The sequence below is a fragment of the Rhineura floridana genome, chromosome 1 (genome assembly GCF_030035675.1).
Source record: "Rhineura floridana isolate rRhiFlo1 chromosome 1, rRhiFlo1.hap2, whole genome shotgun sequence".
In the NCBI taxonomy this organism is placed as follows: Eukaryota; Metazoa; Chordata; class Lepidosauria; order Squamata; family Rhineuridae; genus Rhineura; species Rhineura floridana.
Genome location: NC_084480.1, coordinates 45374264 through 45391026, shown reverse-complemented (window position 1 = coordinate 45391026; position 16763 = coordinate 45374264). Strand labels below are relative to the sequence as shown.

Here is a 16763-nt window from a genome sequence, read left to right as displayed (position 1 = left end):
GTACGTAAACCGAAAATGTCCTTAAAGTGAAGCACTACCTTTTAAAACTTTTTTTACCTCTCCTTCATGCGGAGTCTCAAAGCCCCGCGCTAAAGCCTCTGTTGCTGTGCTGCCGCGCCTCTCAGCTAATTGCAGTCGCGCCTCCCAGCTGATTTGCGGTGTCGCAATCGCGTCTATTTCCACCCCCACGTGCCGTTAAGTGTCCGTAAGTGTGAAGCAAGAATACATAAACAGGGGCATGGTGGAGTATGGAGTATGTCCGTAAAAGCGAGTGTACATTAAGTGAAGGTCCGTATAGCAGGGTATTCCTGTACCCCACAAGCTATGTACCTGGTCTTTCAGAGGGAGTGCAGCCTTGTCCAGAACAGGCAACGGGTCTACTGGACATAGGAATCACAAAGCCTTCATCTTCCCAGGATACAAACTCAGTTTATTAGCTCTCATATAGTCCACCACTGCATTCAGGCACTTGTCTAGGGCTTGAACAGCCTGTCCTGATTCAGATGGTATGGAGAAGTAGAACTGTGTGTCATTGGTGTACTGATCACACTGTGCTCCAAAACTCCTAATGACAACTTTCAATGGCTTCATATAGATGTTTAATAGCATTGTTGACAAAACAGCGTTCTGCAGAACTACATAGCACAAGTGCCAGGAGGTTAAAGCACACTCTCCCAATGCTACTGTCTGGACTCTAGTGCACAGATAGGAACAAAAACATATAATACAGTGTCTCCAATCCTGAGCAGTCTGTCCAGGAGAATACCAGAGTCAATGGTATCAAAAGCCACTGAAAGACTAAGAGTAACTGAGTTGCACTTCCCCTGTCTCTCTTTTAGTCAAGGTGTTTTATTTACAATGAAGAATCTCAAGTCTCACTGTGATTTACAAAACAATCTTGTGCATGTGTACCCAGAAGTAAGTCCTGTTGAGTTCACCGGGGTTTTCTCCTAGGTAAGGAGTGTATGAGCCAAGGTGTTGACTCATTCCTGAAACCAGGCCTGAACGCAGATTAAAGTGGATCCAGATAATCAGTGTCCTCAGGGAACACCCTCTCTGCCATTTTCCCCAAAGAGGGGTTTTGGTCACTGGCTGGTAGTGCATACCCATAGCCAGGATGGACTGAAGGGGGCCTGCTCCCCTTTCTTCTGCCTCCTAATTTTTTTTTTACAAAAAAACAAATAATTAAATTTATTACAGAATTTTGCTCTCCCCTTGAACTTTTACTTAGTTATCATACACTACTGGGTGTACAGGATAATTTTTTTAAAGGAGTGGATACCCCGATGCCACTTTAACATGGGCACCACCCCATCACACTATGATGCATTCACAATATTCTGACCACTGTGCCACCCTATTCTGGCTAGCTTTAAGCAGCCAAGGAAAACAAGGGTCCATAGGGCACACAGTTGGATACATTGCTGCAGGCATTCTGTCCATATCAGGCCGTATCAACTGGAAATGATTCCATAACACTGGGCCACATGTAGCATTAGACACTTTGACCACATTTGCTGTAATAGTGGCATCTAGGAAACCACAAAGTTAAACAACTTTATCCTTGAGGTGTCTTATTTTTATTATTATTTATATATTAAGTATATATCCTGCCCTTCCTCCCAGAAGGAGCCAAGGTCTTGCAAACCACTTGCAGCTAGTCACAATGTGCTCCAGGGGTCTGCCTCCCAAATCCACAATAACTAATCTCCAGACCACATGGAACAACTCTGATGGCCAACTCTTCAAGGACACGATAGATGAAGTGAAGTATAACTTCTTCACTGCCATTTGGCAGGACAGTTATGGGTCCTAACAAATGTTCAGTTGGCTTTCGAGCATGATTTTGACCACTTGCGCTCGTCTTCCAGCCTACTTCATCAACCACAGCTCCTTGGAGTTCCAGGGACCTTTGACATCTCCATGACACCAGAGAGGGCCCTTGAGAGTAATTGTGTCGATTAACTTTTGAGGAGGAATTTAAACATTCCTGTTTAAAACATTTGATGGCTGAAAGTTTCTGTTCCTGGCAACCTTGCAATTATTAGCTATGAGAGCACACAATTCTTTTTAGATGAGATGTCATTTTATTTTTATGTATTGATTTAAGGCTGATTTATTTGTTTCCCTGAGCTCTTTTGGGAAGGAGAGCAGGATGTAAATTCATAAATAAAATAGATGAGAAGAAAAGGAAAAAACAGAGTCAGGTGTCATTAACATATTGAAGATAACCTCCCCAGTGGTTTCATATTAATATTAAATAGCATGGGAGATGCGACAATCCTGTTGTATCACATAATATAAACGTCATGGATGGAGCTGGAGTTTCCCAACACCACCTTTGAAATCTTCCTGTAGAGAGAAATGAAGCTACAGTCTCTCCAGTTTTCAGCCCAGCCAGATGTTCCTAAAGAAGACCATGGGCAATGGTATTGAAACATGCTGAGATATCCAGGAGAATTTAGCCATGCCAGAAAGCAAATTGAAATGAAACCAGATAATCAGATCCTGGAATGTCTGGAACTGGACCTGCCACCACATTGCCAAAAAGTGGGAGGCTTGTCAATACTTAGATAAATCATCTGGCTCCAGGGATTCTTCCCACAAACAGCTATCACATCCTGTCTTGAGGCGTTCATCATCCCATTGACCTGTCAGGTCAGTTCCCTTTATCCGGATGTTATTAGCCATTATGGGCAAAGATCAAGCAGGTAAGTGGGAGGCTGTATTTCTCCAAGCTCCCTTTTTAGAACCTTAGGCTACAGAAACTAAAATTCATTGAAGTGTTGCTCTGCTTTCACAGGTAAATGGAGCACTCTCAGTGAAACCTTTGCACTGTCCACTATTGGAAATCACCACTTTTTTAAATGAAGTTCTACTGTGTTGATTGATAAAATGTGAAGTGCCTCAGTTGGATTACATATGTAATGTATTCATTTTTCCTACAATAAAAATGTAGGTAGGCATATGGTATAAGTCAGCACTAATTGTATTTTCATACTATTAGGGCAAGAAAGTAAATGAAGCAGCCTGTGACATTGCAAAAGAAGTGGCTCAAGAAGGAGATGCTTTGGTGGCTGGAGGCGTCAGTCAAACACCTTCATACTTAAGTAGTAAGAGTGAAGCTGAAGTTAAATCAATCTTTCGAAAGCAGCTAGAAGTTTTTACCAAAAAGAATGTGGATTTCTTAATTGCAGAGGTAAATGAAACCATTAAAAAAACAGTAAGTGCTGCTAATGGCGAAAATGGGCTTCATGATGTTGCTTAATAACATGTGTCTCTGCTTTTGGATGTCAAGCAATCTACTTGGCATAAAAACTACAATGTATAACAATGCTCTCTCTGCCATATATGTCCGTGTGCATATTGTGCGTGTGTGTATTTATGTATGTAGATGCCCAGTTCTTGAACTGAGTTTTAAAGTCATAGGGTTGTATCCAGATTTTGTGTTAATTGAAAGGCTGCTTGCACAATAAGGCTCTGCAGCCCTCACAACCCTCCCTCAATAAAAACATGTTCTGAGGGTCAGGGGATTTTTATCCCCACCAGTGAGGGCCAGGACAGAGACTCCAAATGTGGTGTTCCAAAGGCGGGAAGGAGGCAGGGCTAAGCCACCCTGGGATCTGTTGGGCGCTGAGCCCGTTTCACTACTGTTGTATGACAGCATCAGGTCCAATTTGGACCAAATCACTGTGCCAGCCTGGAACTGGCACAGTGACTAGGCCCAATCATCCTGCCCTCCCACCTTTCACTGCAACTGCCGTAAGTGGCTATGTCACTTCATCATTCCAGAAAGCCCTATCACGGAGGGGGATTGGATTGGATCCTAAGTTTAAATATGGGTATGTTTTGTGTTAATCTTTCTGTTGGTGTTTGTCACACTTCCACAACAAAGGCAAATCCATACTCTGTATCTCCTTTCACTCTACTCTTTATTTATTTTACTTTTATTTTTTAGTATTTTGAACATGTTGAAGAAGCTGTGTGGGCTGTTGAAACCTTAAAGAAATCTGGGATGCCGGTTGCAGTTACTATGTGTATTGGTCCAGAAGGAGACATGCATGGCATACCACCTGGAGAATGTGCTGTTCGACTTGCAAACGCTGGTTAGATTCTTTATTTCCATATCCATTGATTGACAGGTTGAAAATATTAGCAATATAGAATGAGGTAAAAGGAGCTCAACAAAAGTGGGTGCTCATTAGTATAGGAAAATACAGAACAAGGAAAAAGGTGGGAGTGAAGGCACAGCAGTGAAGGATGGTCTTTGCTGGCCTACTGTGGTCTCAGTCTCACTTCTGTCCAGTCTCCCTCTTGTTTACAAAGCTAGGCTTCTACTTGCCTTTCCATTTGCTGTTTGCAGGGGGAAAGTGCAAGAGACAGATTGGACCATGGCAGCAAAATGAGCATCCCTTTTTGTGGTAGTTCACTCTGGCTTCACCACCCTTCAGATAGTATGAAAGGGAGGAAATGGTGTCTAGAATTCCTGACTTGCCAGCAGTGGTGGGCATAGAACTTGGACCTTCATCCCCTTCTGTTCCCTTCTGAGTGTTTAATTAGGAAAAGAAAAGTTGTCAACCAGGCAGCTACAATATTTATACTTACAGCAATCAACTTTTCACCAGTTATAATGGGTTGAGGAAAAGTAGTCTGGTATACAAAATGTTGCTGCTGTGTTAATCTCAGAGAATACTACTTTTCTTGTAAGCTGTATTTTGAGATGGCGTATGCAGACCTGAGGTATATAAAACTGTTTGTTAGGCAGAGCGTGGACAGGTAGTTATCACCCTCCTTAGCTATTGCAACACACAGATATAGGCTTATACCTCACCCTTTCAAATGGCATCATCCCCCAGGAAGGAGGGAAGAACAGTCAACATCTTGATCCCTTCTTAAAATAATTTTCCTAATTTTGCCAGCAAATGGAAATGGCCTTCGTTTTCAGTCAACAAATGAGCTCTGTTTGGGAGAGGGGACACCTTTTGTTCAGTGATTAGCTACTTTGCAATGTAGTATTGAGTTCGTTTAATAGTATAAATATATCCAGCATCTAAATAGTTTGGAGATGCTTTCAATTTTCAGCCACAGGAAAGTTATCCAATGCTGTCTGTGCATGAGTGGAGCAGACTGCTCAGCAGACTTCTGCTTGCACAATGGGACCTCACCTTCTTTTCCTCCCATCTGTACACCCTCAAAATCTGCTGCAGAGGGTTGGACGACTCTCCAGAGCAAAACAAATGTTTGGGGGGTGCAATAGGAGAGTAAGGTGAAATCCTGTTATGCATGCAGGTAAACTTATATTGGATTCCTCCCTCTGATATGATGGTGTCATATATAAGAACATAAGAAGAGCCTGCTGGATCAGGCCAGTGGCCTATCTAATCTAGCATTCTATTTTCACAGTGGCCAACCAAATGCCTATGGGAAGCCCACAAGCAGGATCTGTACTGTAGTATTTTAATGTGTTGAAATTAAACAGAATACCCTCCCCCACAAAAGGAAGTTCCTGTTAACTCCTGACTTACTTACCTTAGTAATTTCTGAAATTAGATTTCCCTGTTTTCTTTTTTTAAACCAGGTAAGGAGGTAGCCAGAAAATAATATGTGCTTATAATGCCAGAGAAGTGAGTCTAAAGTAGGGATGGGCAGAAGGTAAATCAGGAACTTCTGGGACATCTTGGGGTGATTTGCAATATATCACCAAAGATTTCTGGCTACCAGGTGGCTCCAAAAGACCTGGGAATTGACCATCCATCCTGATTTGTTTGTGGAGAAGTTAGATACTGTTGCATTAAGTCAATGTTGTCCCACACTTTTCAGTGTGTTTTTCCATTTCTTTCCTTATGAAAAGTCTGATTTTGGGGGGAAGTATATTTGTTGCACAAGAGCTCTAAATCGACTATAATTGGACACCTCAATTTGCTGATATGTGATTGAATTCCACCTGAAAACAGCAATACTCTGGAAGTGCTCTAAGTCAGGGGCTTTGAGGACTCCAGACACAGGACAATGACCCAAATTTGTATTAAATTTACGTATGTTAATGTATGTGTATCGAAGCCAATTTAAGTCTAAGAACGAATGAAGATGGTAGGTGGACAGGGTCTCACCGGCTCTGTGTTTTGCAGCATGCCAAATAGCACTGTAAGCAGTTTAACAAAAAAAAAGTATTTTTAAAAAGGGAGGGGAATGTGCCGGATATGCTGATGTTTAACAATACCAACAACTCCACCCCTAAATTTGTTGTTGTTATATGCCTTCAAGTCGATTACGACTTATGGCGACCCTATGAATCAGCGACCCCAGTATCTGTCGTGAACCACCCTGTTTAGACCTTGTAAGTTCAGGTCTGTGGCTTCCTTTATGGAATCAATCCATCTCTTGTTTGGCCTTCCTCTTTTTCTACTCCCTTCTGTTTTTCCCAGCATTATTATCTTTTCTAATGAATCATGACTTCTCATTATGTGTCCAAAGTATGATAACCACAGTTTCATTGTTTTAGCTTCTAGTGATAGTTCTGGTTTAATTTGTTCAAACACCCAATTATTTGTCTTTTTTGCAGTCCATGGTATGCGCAAAGCTCTCCTCCAACACCACATTTCATATGAGTTTATTTTTCTCTTACCCGCTTTTTTCACTGTCCAACGTTAACATCCATACATAGAGATCGGGAATACCATGGTGTGAATGATCCTGACTTTAGTGTTCAGTGATACATCTTTGCATTTGAGGACCTTTTCTAGTTCTCTCATAGCTGCCCTCCCCAGGCCTAGCCTTCTTCTAATTTCTTGACTATTGTCTCCATTTTGGTTAATGACTGTCCCAAGGTATTGATAGTCCTTGATAAATTCAATGTCCTCATTGTCAACTGTAAAGTTGCATAAATCTTCTGTTGTCATTACTTTAGTCTTCTTGACATTCAGCTGTAGTCCTTCTTTTGTGCCTTCCTCTTTAACTTTCATCAGCATTCGCTTCAAATCATTACTGGTTCCTGCTCAGAGTATCTTAAATTATGGATATTTCTCCCTCCAATTTTCATAGCTCCTTCATCTTGGTCCAATCCCGCTTTCTGTATGATATGTTCAGCGTATAGATTAAACAAGTAGGGTGATAACGGACACCCCTGTCTCACATCCTTTCCAATTGGGAACCAATCAGTTTCTTCATGTTCTGTCCTTACAGTAGCCTCTTGTCCAGAGTATAGGTTGCGCATCAGGACAAAGATCCTGTGGCACCCCTGTTTCTTTGTGGTACCCCTAAATTTATGGACTGCCTTCAAGTCGATCCCGACTTATGGCGACCCTATGAATAGGGTTTTCATGGTAAACGGTATTCAGAGGTGGTTTACCATTGCCTTCCTCTGAGGCTGAGAGGCAAGCCCAAGGTCACCCAGTGAGCTTCATGGCCATGTGGGGATTTAAACCCTGGTCTCCTAGGTTGTAGTCCAGCACCTTAACCACTACACCACAGTGGCTCTCACCCCTAAATTAGTCTGCTGAGATGAAACAAGGTTTGGTTGAGAGAAACCAGGAGTGGATTTTTATGTGAGAGGATTGTGAGCTCAGTTCTGGTATTAAAAACAAATCTCTGGACTGTGAGGTAATATTTGGAGGCACCTCCCTTTTAGAGCCAGTATTTTCTGCTTGGTTCCAGCTTGTGGTCCTTGGAGTTCTTGGGGGACACCATAGTAAATCCCGCAAGCTTGAAGTCTGCCCCCCCGATCTAGAGTACAGACTGTCCATCCCTGCAAGACATAGGCCTCATACTTGCTTCAGATGTGTCCAGCATTAAAGACCTAAGTATTTTGCCATTTTCTGGCTGTTTCCATACATGTATATTTAAAATGCAATTAGAACAACATAGCAGCAAAAGGAGCCCTGTATACACAGAGCACATTAGCTTTAAAAACATTGAATTGTAGCTCATTTCAAGATAAAAGACATTATGAAAGAGTTTACTTCTTATTCTTTAGGTGCGTCTATTGTTGGAGTAAACTGCCATTTTGACCCCACTACGTGCCTCAAAACTCTGAAACTCATGAAGGAGGGCTTGGCAGCTGCTAAACTAAAAGCACACCTGATGTCACAGCCACTTGCTTTTCATACTCCAGACTGTGGGAAGCAAGGGTTCATTGATCTACCAGAATTTCCTTTTGGTAAGACTTGATTTTTTTGTTCTTACTAAATGTCAAGCTGAGAGAAAAACAGCACAATACATCAAACTACAGTACATGTATTAGAAATAGACCCCACTGCTTTCAGTGGCACTTACTTCTGAGAAAAGGTGCAAAAGGTTGCTCTGAAATTGAAACTATGTTGCATTGTTTAAAATGTATTGGTTTATATATTTATTTAAAACATTTTTGTACCATCTTTTATTCTATTCAGAATGTCAAGAGTGGTATACAGTCAGTTAGTTTAGACATAACATACAACAATAACACAGTAGGGGAAAGTGTACATTTTTTAAACCATGCCCAAGATAAAAATGCCTGGGTGGACGAAAAATGTTTTGGCCTGGCACTAAAAATATTGCTGTGCGATGCCAGGCAAATCTCTGTAGCAGGAGCAGGCAACGTTTTTTGGGCTGTGGATCATATTAGTAGAAAACTGTCAGGGGCCTCATTTCATAAGTGGGCAGGGCCAGACACTGTGCAGATCAGCTGAGGGGGATGTTATTTCCATTTCCTTTGCAGTGCTGGCTTGGATGCTCTTGCCAGGATTGGGATGAAATTGGGCCCTTTGCTTCTCAGTTGATCAGCACAGATCATCTAAGGAGCAGGGAGGGTTTGATTTTCACCCCTGTAACAGTGTGTTTAAACGTCCCTGCCTAGCGTGCCACAGTAGGGATAAAAAAATCAGAACCTCCCCATCATCAGATGATCTATTCCAGTTGGTTGGGAAGATGTGTAGGTAAGTCTAGGGATTGGAAAAGAAAAGGATTGCTGAAAAATTGCTTTGGGTCACTTTGTGAAACAGAGAGCTCTACCTAAGGAAAGTCGATTTGTAAACTGAGAACAATCCTCCAAGAGTAACTCTTGTGATTGGCTTTGCCTTGTGGAACCTGGAAAGAGACTATTCCCCAAGGTTTCTGTCCACTGTCTACAAACTGTTTTCAAACCAAAAAGTAGTGAATAAATGCATAATTGTGTAACTTGGTTAGTGCTATCTAAAGAAAACAAAAATGTTTTGTAAAGCTTGAGGATAATGATAATATTTTGCACATATTTTATAATGAAATAGAGTAATAGTGAAGTTAAAGTAATATTTATTGTTACAGGTTTGGAGCCAAGAATTCTAACTAGATGGGATGTTCATAAATATGCAAGAGAGGCATACAATTTAGGGGTCCGATATATTGGAGGGTGCTGTGGATTTGAACCATATCACATTCGAGCAATTGCTGAGGAGCTGGCCCCTGAAAGAGGCTTTTTACCACAAGGTTCTGAAAAACATGGCAGCTGGGGGAGTGATCTGAGCATGCATACCAAACCATGGGTCAGAGCAAGGTAAGTATATTTTAACTCTGATACTAAAACAGTCCACTATACATATTTCGTTTTAGAAATGTATTGCCTCATACAGCAAATTACTTAGAAGTGGTAGAACTTCGTCATGGTACAAAATCATGCACACAAGAAGTTTTGAAGGGGAAGATTTTTAGTCCCAAGGAGTAAGATGAAAGCAACAGGTGCAAGTTACAGGAAGCTAGTTTTTGACTGGTATGACAATGGAACCAATTACCTAGGGAGGTGGTGGGTGCTCCAACACTAGAGGCATTCAAGAGGCAGCTGGACAGCCACCGGTCAGGCATACTTTAAGTTGGATTCCTGCACTGAGCAGGAGGTTGGACTCAATAGCCTTATTGGCCCCTTCCAACTCTACGATTCTATGATTCTAAGATTCTAGTCAGCATATGTATTTAGATTATTACTGTGATTGAGTTCAATCTACAGCTTACTGCAGTTTATTCAATAGTTGTACAATTAAGTTTAATTTAGATTTACTAATAGAAATGTTCTTTCCATGTTGGACTGGCAGCTTTTTCTGTGTACACTAAACTTGGGAATGATGAATTCAATCAGAAGATTGGCATCTTAGTTTTTAAGTTGAGTAGTTTCCTCTGAGGAAGAACATTTATGTTCACAGTGTGTAGGGACATTTGGAAATAAACCTGTCTTGTCTTCTGTTCATACTTCTGCTGGGATTCCCAATGTGGTGCCTGCCAAGGCCCACTGATCCTACCATTAAAAACAAAATGAGGTTTGGGGGGAGTTGCCTGCTCTTGTTTTGCCTTTTTTCTTTGTTTTGGATCATATGTAGGTATGTTGCCTGCTGGAGGGGTGGGGGGAGTCTCAGCATCACCAGTTTTCTTTTGTGACATGAGTATTTTGTGGTGCCCACTACAGTTTCTTAGATTTCCAGATGTGCTCTCAGGCCCAAAAAGTTGGGGATAGCTATGTGGTACTGCCCTCCTTTTGGTTGCAGCTAAGCCAGAAAAGATCGGCACAGATCTTAAACATAGTTGTGAAGCTTGTCTAAGGTTTTGAAACCACATTTAAGTTTTTACATTACAGTCATAGTGTAGGTTACCTTTTAGGTTCAAGAATGGTTGTGCTTCAAGTCTATAACAAATCTTGTTCAACTTTAAATGATATGTCCATATCCCAGAAACAGACCCTTTTTCCTCTTGAGAGGCCTGAGGGTAGAATGTTCATTTGATGCCTCCCTCCTTTTCACTGTGTTATGTCTCAATGTTATTTTTGGCTTGACCTTAGCAGGAAAAATAAGTAGCAAATATGCATATAATCATTTTTAAAACACCAGAAGCAAAAATTATATTGGACTCACTTGCAATGTGTCGGGGTGTATCCAGAACATTTCTTTTGGTGGAACGCAAAAAATTCTGGGTAGTGTGTTCTGCTACAATATACCTTGTAATGCACACACACCATGCAGTGTCACAACACACCTATGCACCTGCCTTGTGTGTATGCACATCCTTTGTTGCTTGGTCACTCTTTATGACATTTAGCGGCCTATACAGCATGGCAGAAAATCATCAGGAATTTGACAACACTATATAATGTTAAAGAGTGTTATATTCAAGTGTCACACACAAGGCATCATGAACTCCAACAAAAAAGTTTTTTGAGTGGGAAATTTAAAAAAACATATAAGAACAAGAAAGAGAAAGAAAGCCGATGCAAAGCTGAATATAGAAGTCCCTGTTAGGAATGTCATATTGGAGGTTATCAGGCACCCTTATCATAACTTTGAAAACTTCACATGACTTGTCAGGAAGGAGTCTTCATGTTCTAGAATAATTTCCTATGCCTTGGAAACATTCACTCCAAAGAGCAGCAGTTGAATCTGCAGGGCAAAAAGTGTTCATTTAATCAGAGTTTAGGGTTTTAGAGAAGCCTAAACTACTCACTTTACCCTTCATGTTCTTCTTTATTTAAGAGGATTTATGTCACTTAATCATAAAACACTCTAAGTGGTTTACATAAAACAATATGAAATATTCATTAAAATACTGATTAAAAACAAATGCTAAAAACAAGTTGACCCTAAATTCAAAATATAAGTAAAATCAGCAGTTTTTTTAAATATACACAATAAAATAAAATTATATATTAATAGGTATGCTAGCCTAAACAAATAAGTTTTTAGCAGGCACCAGAAAATATAGCAAAGGCATGTGCCTAATATAAATGGGAAGGGAGTTATCGCCCACTTGTTCACATAATGCAACTTTTTCATGATGTGAATTTTGAACTGCACAAATGTTCTTTTAGAAATGCACATTTTGTGTCAGTTTGCACATTCAAAAGCCCTACTACAGAGAGCGCATATAAGGCCTCCCACAGTGAATGCAGATGGATTGAAACAATGGCCAAAATATTCTGCACTTCTCACAGTTCCTGGATAAGGCTTTCAGTAAATGAAGACGTGTAAAAAAGCACCTTAGAATCATAGCTTTGGAAGGGGCCTACAAGACCATCGAGTCCAACCCCCTGCTCAATGCAGGAATCCATCTTAAAGCATCCCTGACAGGTGGCGGTCCTGGTTGCACTGCTGTACCGCTCTAATAGTTAGGAAGTTTTTCCTGATGTTCAGTGAAATATCGGATCGAAATATCGGTTAGTACAGACTGGAAATCTGTTTTTGCCCCACATGCTGGCCTTTTCACTGGAAGCCAGACTCCATCCTAAGTTGGGTAGCTCCCAGCATTTTACACCAATTGCAGTTAACACAAAATCGACTGCGCAATGAGCAAAACTCAAGAGGTTAAAAAGTAAGAGTCCATAAATGCATGCACCACATTGCCATTGGCAAGTGCATCATTTAACCTTGGGAAGCCCAGCATTGGAGAGTATTATCATACCTCTCCAGAGTTTGGAGAAGAATGGGCATTCTACCCAACAGTGTGATGAATCTTGGAGATTCCCCCACCCAACCATTACCCAATACCAAACAAGACCCTGCTCCTTCTTCTGGAGGTGGGCAATGGATTGTGGCCAGCACATATTTTGGTTGGCCACCAAAGCACATATTTTGGTTGGCCACCAAAGCCAATTAGAATTTGTCATGTACTTTTTGAGTACTTGAAATACACTGGGTTGTATTCAGTGCTAGTCCTAGACCCAATGAAAAAAATGGCCATGCTAACTTAGGTCCATTAATTTCAATGGATCTACTCTGAGCAAAAGTTGGTTAGATGAAACCCACTATTATTAAAATGAAGACTCTCAGCTTTTGAAATTGCACTCTAACTCAGTAGTCTTCCAGTCCAGGACCCACCAATAAACCAAACATGCGTTTGGGTACCCCATTTCTTAAATAATCGCCATATATTTGTATGCCGGGAGTTCTGCTGTTGCAACCCACCTAACATCAGGCCACAACTCACTAGTAGGTCCCAAACCAAGCAGCTGAAGATCAATGCCTAACTTCATGTCAGCTAAGAATTCAGGATTGCCAACTGACTAGGGGAAAAAAAACAGTCTAGCCAGCTCCTGTGCCTTTAAAACAGCAGCTTGACTGCTAACATCTGCAGATTAAGCTGCTCTTAAAGGCAGCAATGCTAAATAAATTAGTCAATCTATTGAAAATTCTTTTAACTAAATATATCTGCAGTTCATCTGCAGGTGAACTGTTACGGGGGGGCAGGTTAAATTGTCTTGTGGGCTGCCAAGCTGAACCTCCTCATCTGATCCATTTACACTGCCTGGACAAGAGCTGTTAGCCCATGGTTAAAGAATGTCCACACAATTCTAGACACGTGATTGTAAACATACTCCATACCATCAGCCAGAGGACAGTTAGTAAATACATGGAGACAACCCAATATCCTGGGGAGGGGGGAATTGGCAACAATGCAGCACTGTCAATGTTGAAGTGATCTCCTCCAAGTGTGAAGCCCTAGGCAATTGTCCTCCCCACCTTTAAAAATGAAGTTATCAGAATGGTCATTTGCACTGTTAGGATTACAGCTCAGATACTTTTATGACAATCTGTTGATTGACATACTAAAATACTTTGTGCAATGTCTCACTCTATAACCCTCTTTGATTAAGAATACATTTAATAGGATTTGGGGTTTTTTTGTTTGCTTGTTTGTTTTATCTAGGGCTAGGAAAGAGTACTGGGAGAATCTGTTGCCTGCTTCAGGACGACCATATTGTCCCTCACTGTCAAAGCCAGATGACTGGGGAGTGACCAAAGGAGATGCTGAGCTCATACAGCAGAAAGAAGCAACATCTGAAGAACAGCTGAAAGAACTGCTCAAGAGACAGAAATTCAAATCCGACACAGTAGCATAAACTATAAGCCATTTTGTATATGCTAAAGCAATTACATTAATGTAATTAATTGAATTGACATTCAGTAGAAGGAAGACCAGGCAGAATTTTGAATTACGAGTCTGAATTATAATAAACATCAAAAACTTCTTATTTTAATGAAAATTTCTTAGGCATATGAATATTTAAAATTTCAGAAGTTGAGATATTCTAAGGATCCATAGCATCCATGCTACACATTTGAGAAAACTCCAACTTGCATACAGTATGTACAATTCAGAGCAAGTTCATCTTCTGATTGTATTGAAATAATTGGAATTTAATGCTTAAGGGTTGTATTCAACTAAGTGCTAAGGCAGTCATTCCACAAGGGCAAGGATTTCTCCTCCTTCAATGGAACTTGCCCCCTGTACCCCCACTAACTCTGTTTTTAGGGGGTCCCCCAACCCTCCAGACCAGAGTTGGGAATAGTGTGGGGCACGTGCAGGGGAAAGGGGGAAACCCGGTTGCGCTAGCGCTTACTTTAGCACTAGTGCAGAAAGTTAGTTGAATACTGCCCTAACTGTTAAATAGTCCAATCCTAAGCATGTTTGCTCAAAATTAAATCTCATTGAGTTCAATAGAATTTGCTGCCTAGTGAATGTGTTTAGGATTACAGCCAAATAAGAACTTGGGTTCATTTTAACTTTATCTGGATTGTTCCCATTTTTTTTCGATTGAAAACTTTTTAATATTCTTTTTTCTTGCTATAAGCAAAGAACTGTTTGTGAAAGCTAACAATTCTTATTTTGATTAGAATAAGAATTGTTTAAATCACTAACTATTTTAAAAATTACTCAAAAGTTGACAAATAAAATACCTCCAATAAACAGCAAACCATTTTTCTTCGTTACATTCTCCTTGGCTTGTGATGCCATTGCAATCTCTAAATGCATATTTAAGGAGAGAAAAAAAGCTATTGGGCACTTTATTCTACGTTCAAATGTGGAGAACAGAATTTGAACAGAAGTAGGTAGGAAGAGCAAGAATATAAAATTCTTCTCTCTGTGAAATCCAACCATGTAACTTCTAGAAATATATTAAATCCATTTGGTTTTTCCTTTACAATTTAGCAAGAAGTCTTATTATGGAGCATAGCTGAAGTTTATTTTTTAACTGCTAAACTTGCCAGATGGTGGGTGCTATCTAACGCTACTGTTACTGACAGAAGGAATCCATCAGTGGAATGGGGAGAGAGACAGTTTTCAAAATGACACCCCCTCCAGAGTTCCACATCCCCTCTAAATCTACTTCAGAGCATTGGGGGACCCCTCAGAGCAGATGGATGGTTTTTCTCAGATTTATTGGGTTTGTGAGGTGCCACTGGGGGAGGGGAAATTGACCAAAAAAAGCCTCCCTCCCCGTTCGGCTTATTGATTCCTTCTATTAGTGGATAGTTACCACTGGATACCACTGTAATAATGCGAATACTTAGGTCCATTTCAGAATGTAACATCTTTGGAAGCTAATGGCAATGACTTTTACCACTCAGCATGATAGATCCATTCCAGTGTACTTTGTTGGTGCACCTGATCAGGTAGTTGAGATATCTTTCCTATATCTAAGGTCCTATGATAAGGTTTGAGGGCTTAGGTACCTGCTTTAAAAATGAATTCTCCATTGCCCAGTGAAACTAAAGTCACGTGGTCTAATATTAACAAGTGAAAACTTTCCGGCATGTAGCTAAATATATTACTGATATCTGGTAAATTTTGAGAAGGATTTAAGTGGTTTCATTTCTAAAAGCAATGTTCTGTATTAATACCAATAAAGATTTACAAATTATCCTAATGTCTTGCTATTTTAAGAGTGAAATTATATACAGAATGTGCAAAGTTAAGAAATGTATAAAGGTACATAACATAATGTTGTAACATGGATTAGGCTTTGCCTGGCACAGAAGACTGCTCCTGAATACGTTCACCCTGCCACCCTTGTTCTGCATGACATATTACAGAGAAACTTTATGTAATGGTACCTACTTATAAATAAAGGTAACATCACTCTTGTAACTTGTAAGACAGGGATGGGGAGCTGTGGCTCCAGATGCAGCTGGACTCAAACTCCCATCATCCCTGACCACTGGCTGTGCTGATTGGGACTTGTTGGAATTGGAGCCCAACAACAATTGGAGAGATGCACATTCCCCATCCCTGTTTTAAGGGGCTGTGTGAGGCTGAAAATAGATTTTAATTATTCAAGAGAAAGTCCATCTTGATTTACTATGAGTTTTGACAAAAAGCTACCATAATTTGTTTTGTTATTGGGACACATGTATATTGCACTTGTTGCAAAAACCCTGTGAGATAGTTTCCAGAGGTGTAGCCATGTACATCTGTTGGAGCAAACATAGCCTTGTGACACCTTTAAAGATAAAACTTTCATGGACTAGCCCACTTTGATTTTAGGTTTAAGAATAGGCCAAAGGTCACTTAGTTCGACTGAGCAGGGGCTTGAACCCAAGTCTCTGCATTCCAAGTCTGAAACTAAGTCACTACACTAGTTATTCAAATAATTATATAACTTTAATTTATAAAATGTTACTGATCTTTGTCAGAGATATAAAAAATAGAGTCCAATACTACAACCCTAAACATTGCAGTATTTCCCTACTTCAGTTTATTTGACCCATGCGTCGTTCTCCAGGAAGAGAACACTTTGCTGAAGTGTTCTGGACCAACTGTTTTGTTTAAAAATAAAAGCAACAGACAAGCTTTCAGCCCTCATATGTTTTCAATCAACCATCTACTAAGAACTGAACTTCCACTGTGCATCGTGGAAGCCAAACAGTAAGAGTGCTTCTGCAGGAGTTACTTGGAAGAGTGTGTGTTCACTTTACACATAGTTAATGTACAGGGAGGGATACATTGCCTCCTTTTTCCACAAGGAGGAGCTGGCTGAGAGAAGTCGTAGCACA

General features: G+C 40.5%; 1 protein-coding gene across 3 annotated transcripts in view; it reads left to right on the top strand.

Annotated features, from left to right (window-relative positions):
- The window catches only part of LOC133381203 (betaine--homocysteine S-methyltransferase 1), a 34371-nt gene extending 18740 nt beyond the window's left edge, over window positions 1–15631 (top strand). For all 3 annotated transcript variants that reach the window (XM_061619936.1, XM_061619946.1, XM_061619925.1), the window contains exons 4-8: window positions 3008–3199; window positions 3959–4106; window positions 7973–8155; window positions 9280–9508; window positions 13636–15631. In XM_061619936.1, coding sequence (XP_061475920.1) covers window positions 3008–3199; window positions 3959–4106; window positions 7973–8155; window positions 9280–9508; window positions 13636–13828 — 945 coding nt within the window. In that variant the 3' untranslated portion in view covers window positions 13829–15631. The remainder of the gene's footprint in view (window positions 1–3007; window positions 3200–3958; window positions 4107–7972; window positions 8156–9279; window positions 9509–13635) is intronic.
- Window positions 15632–16763: the final 1132 nt, after the last annotated feature.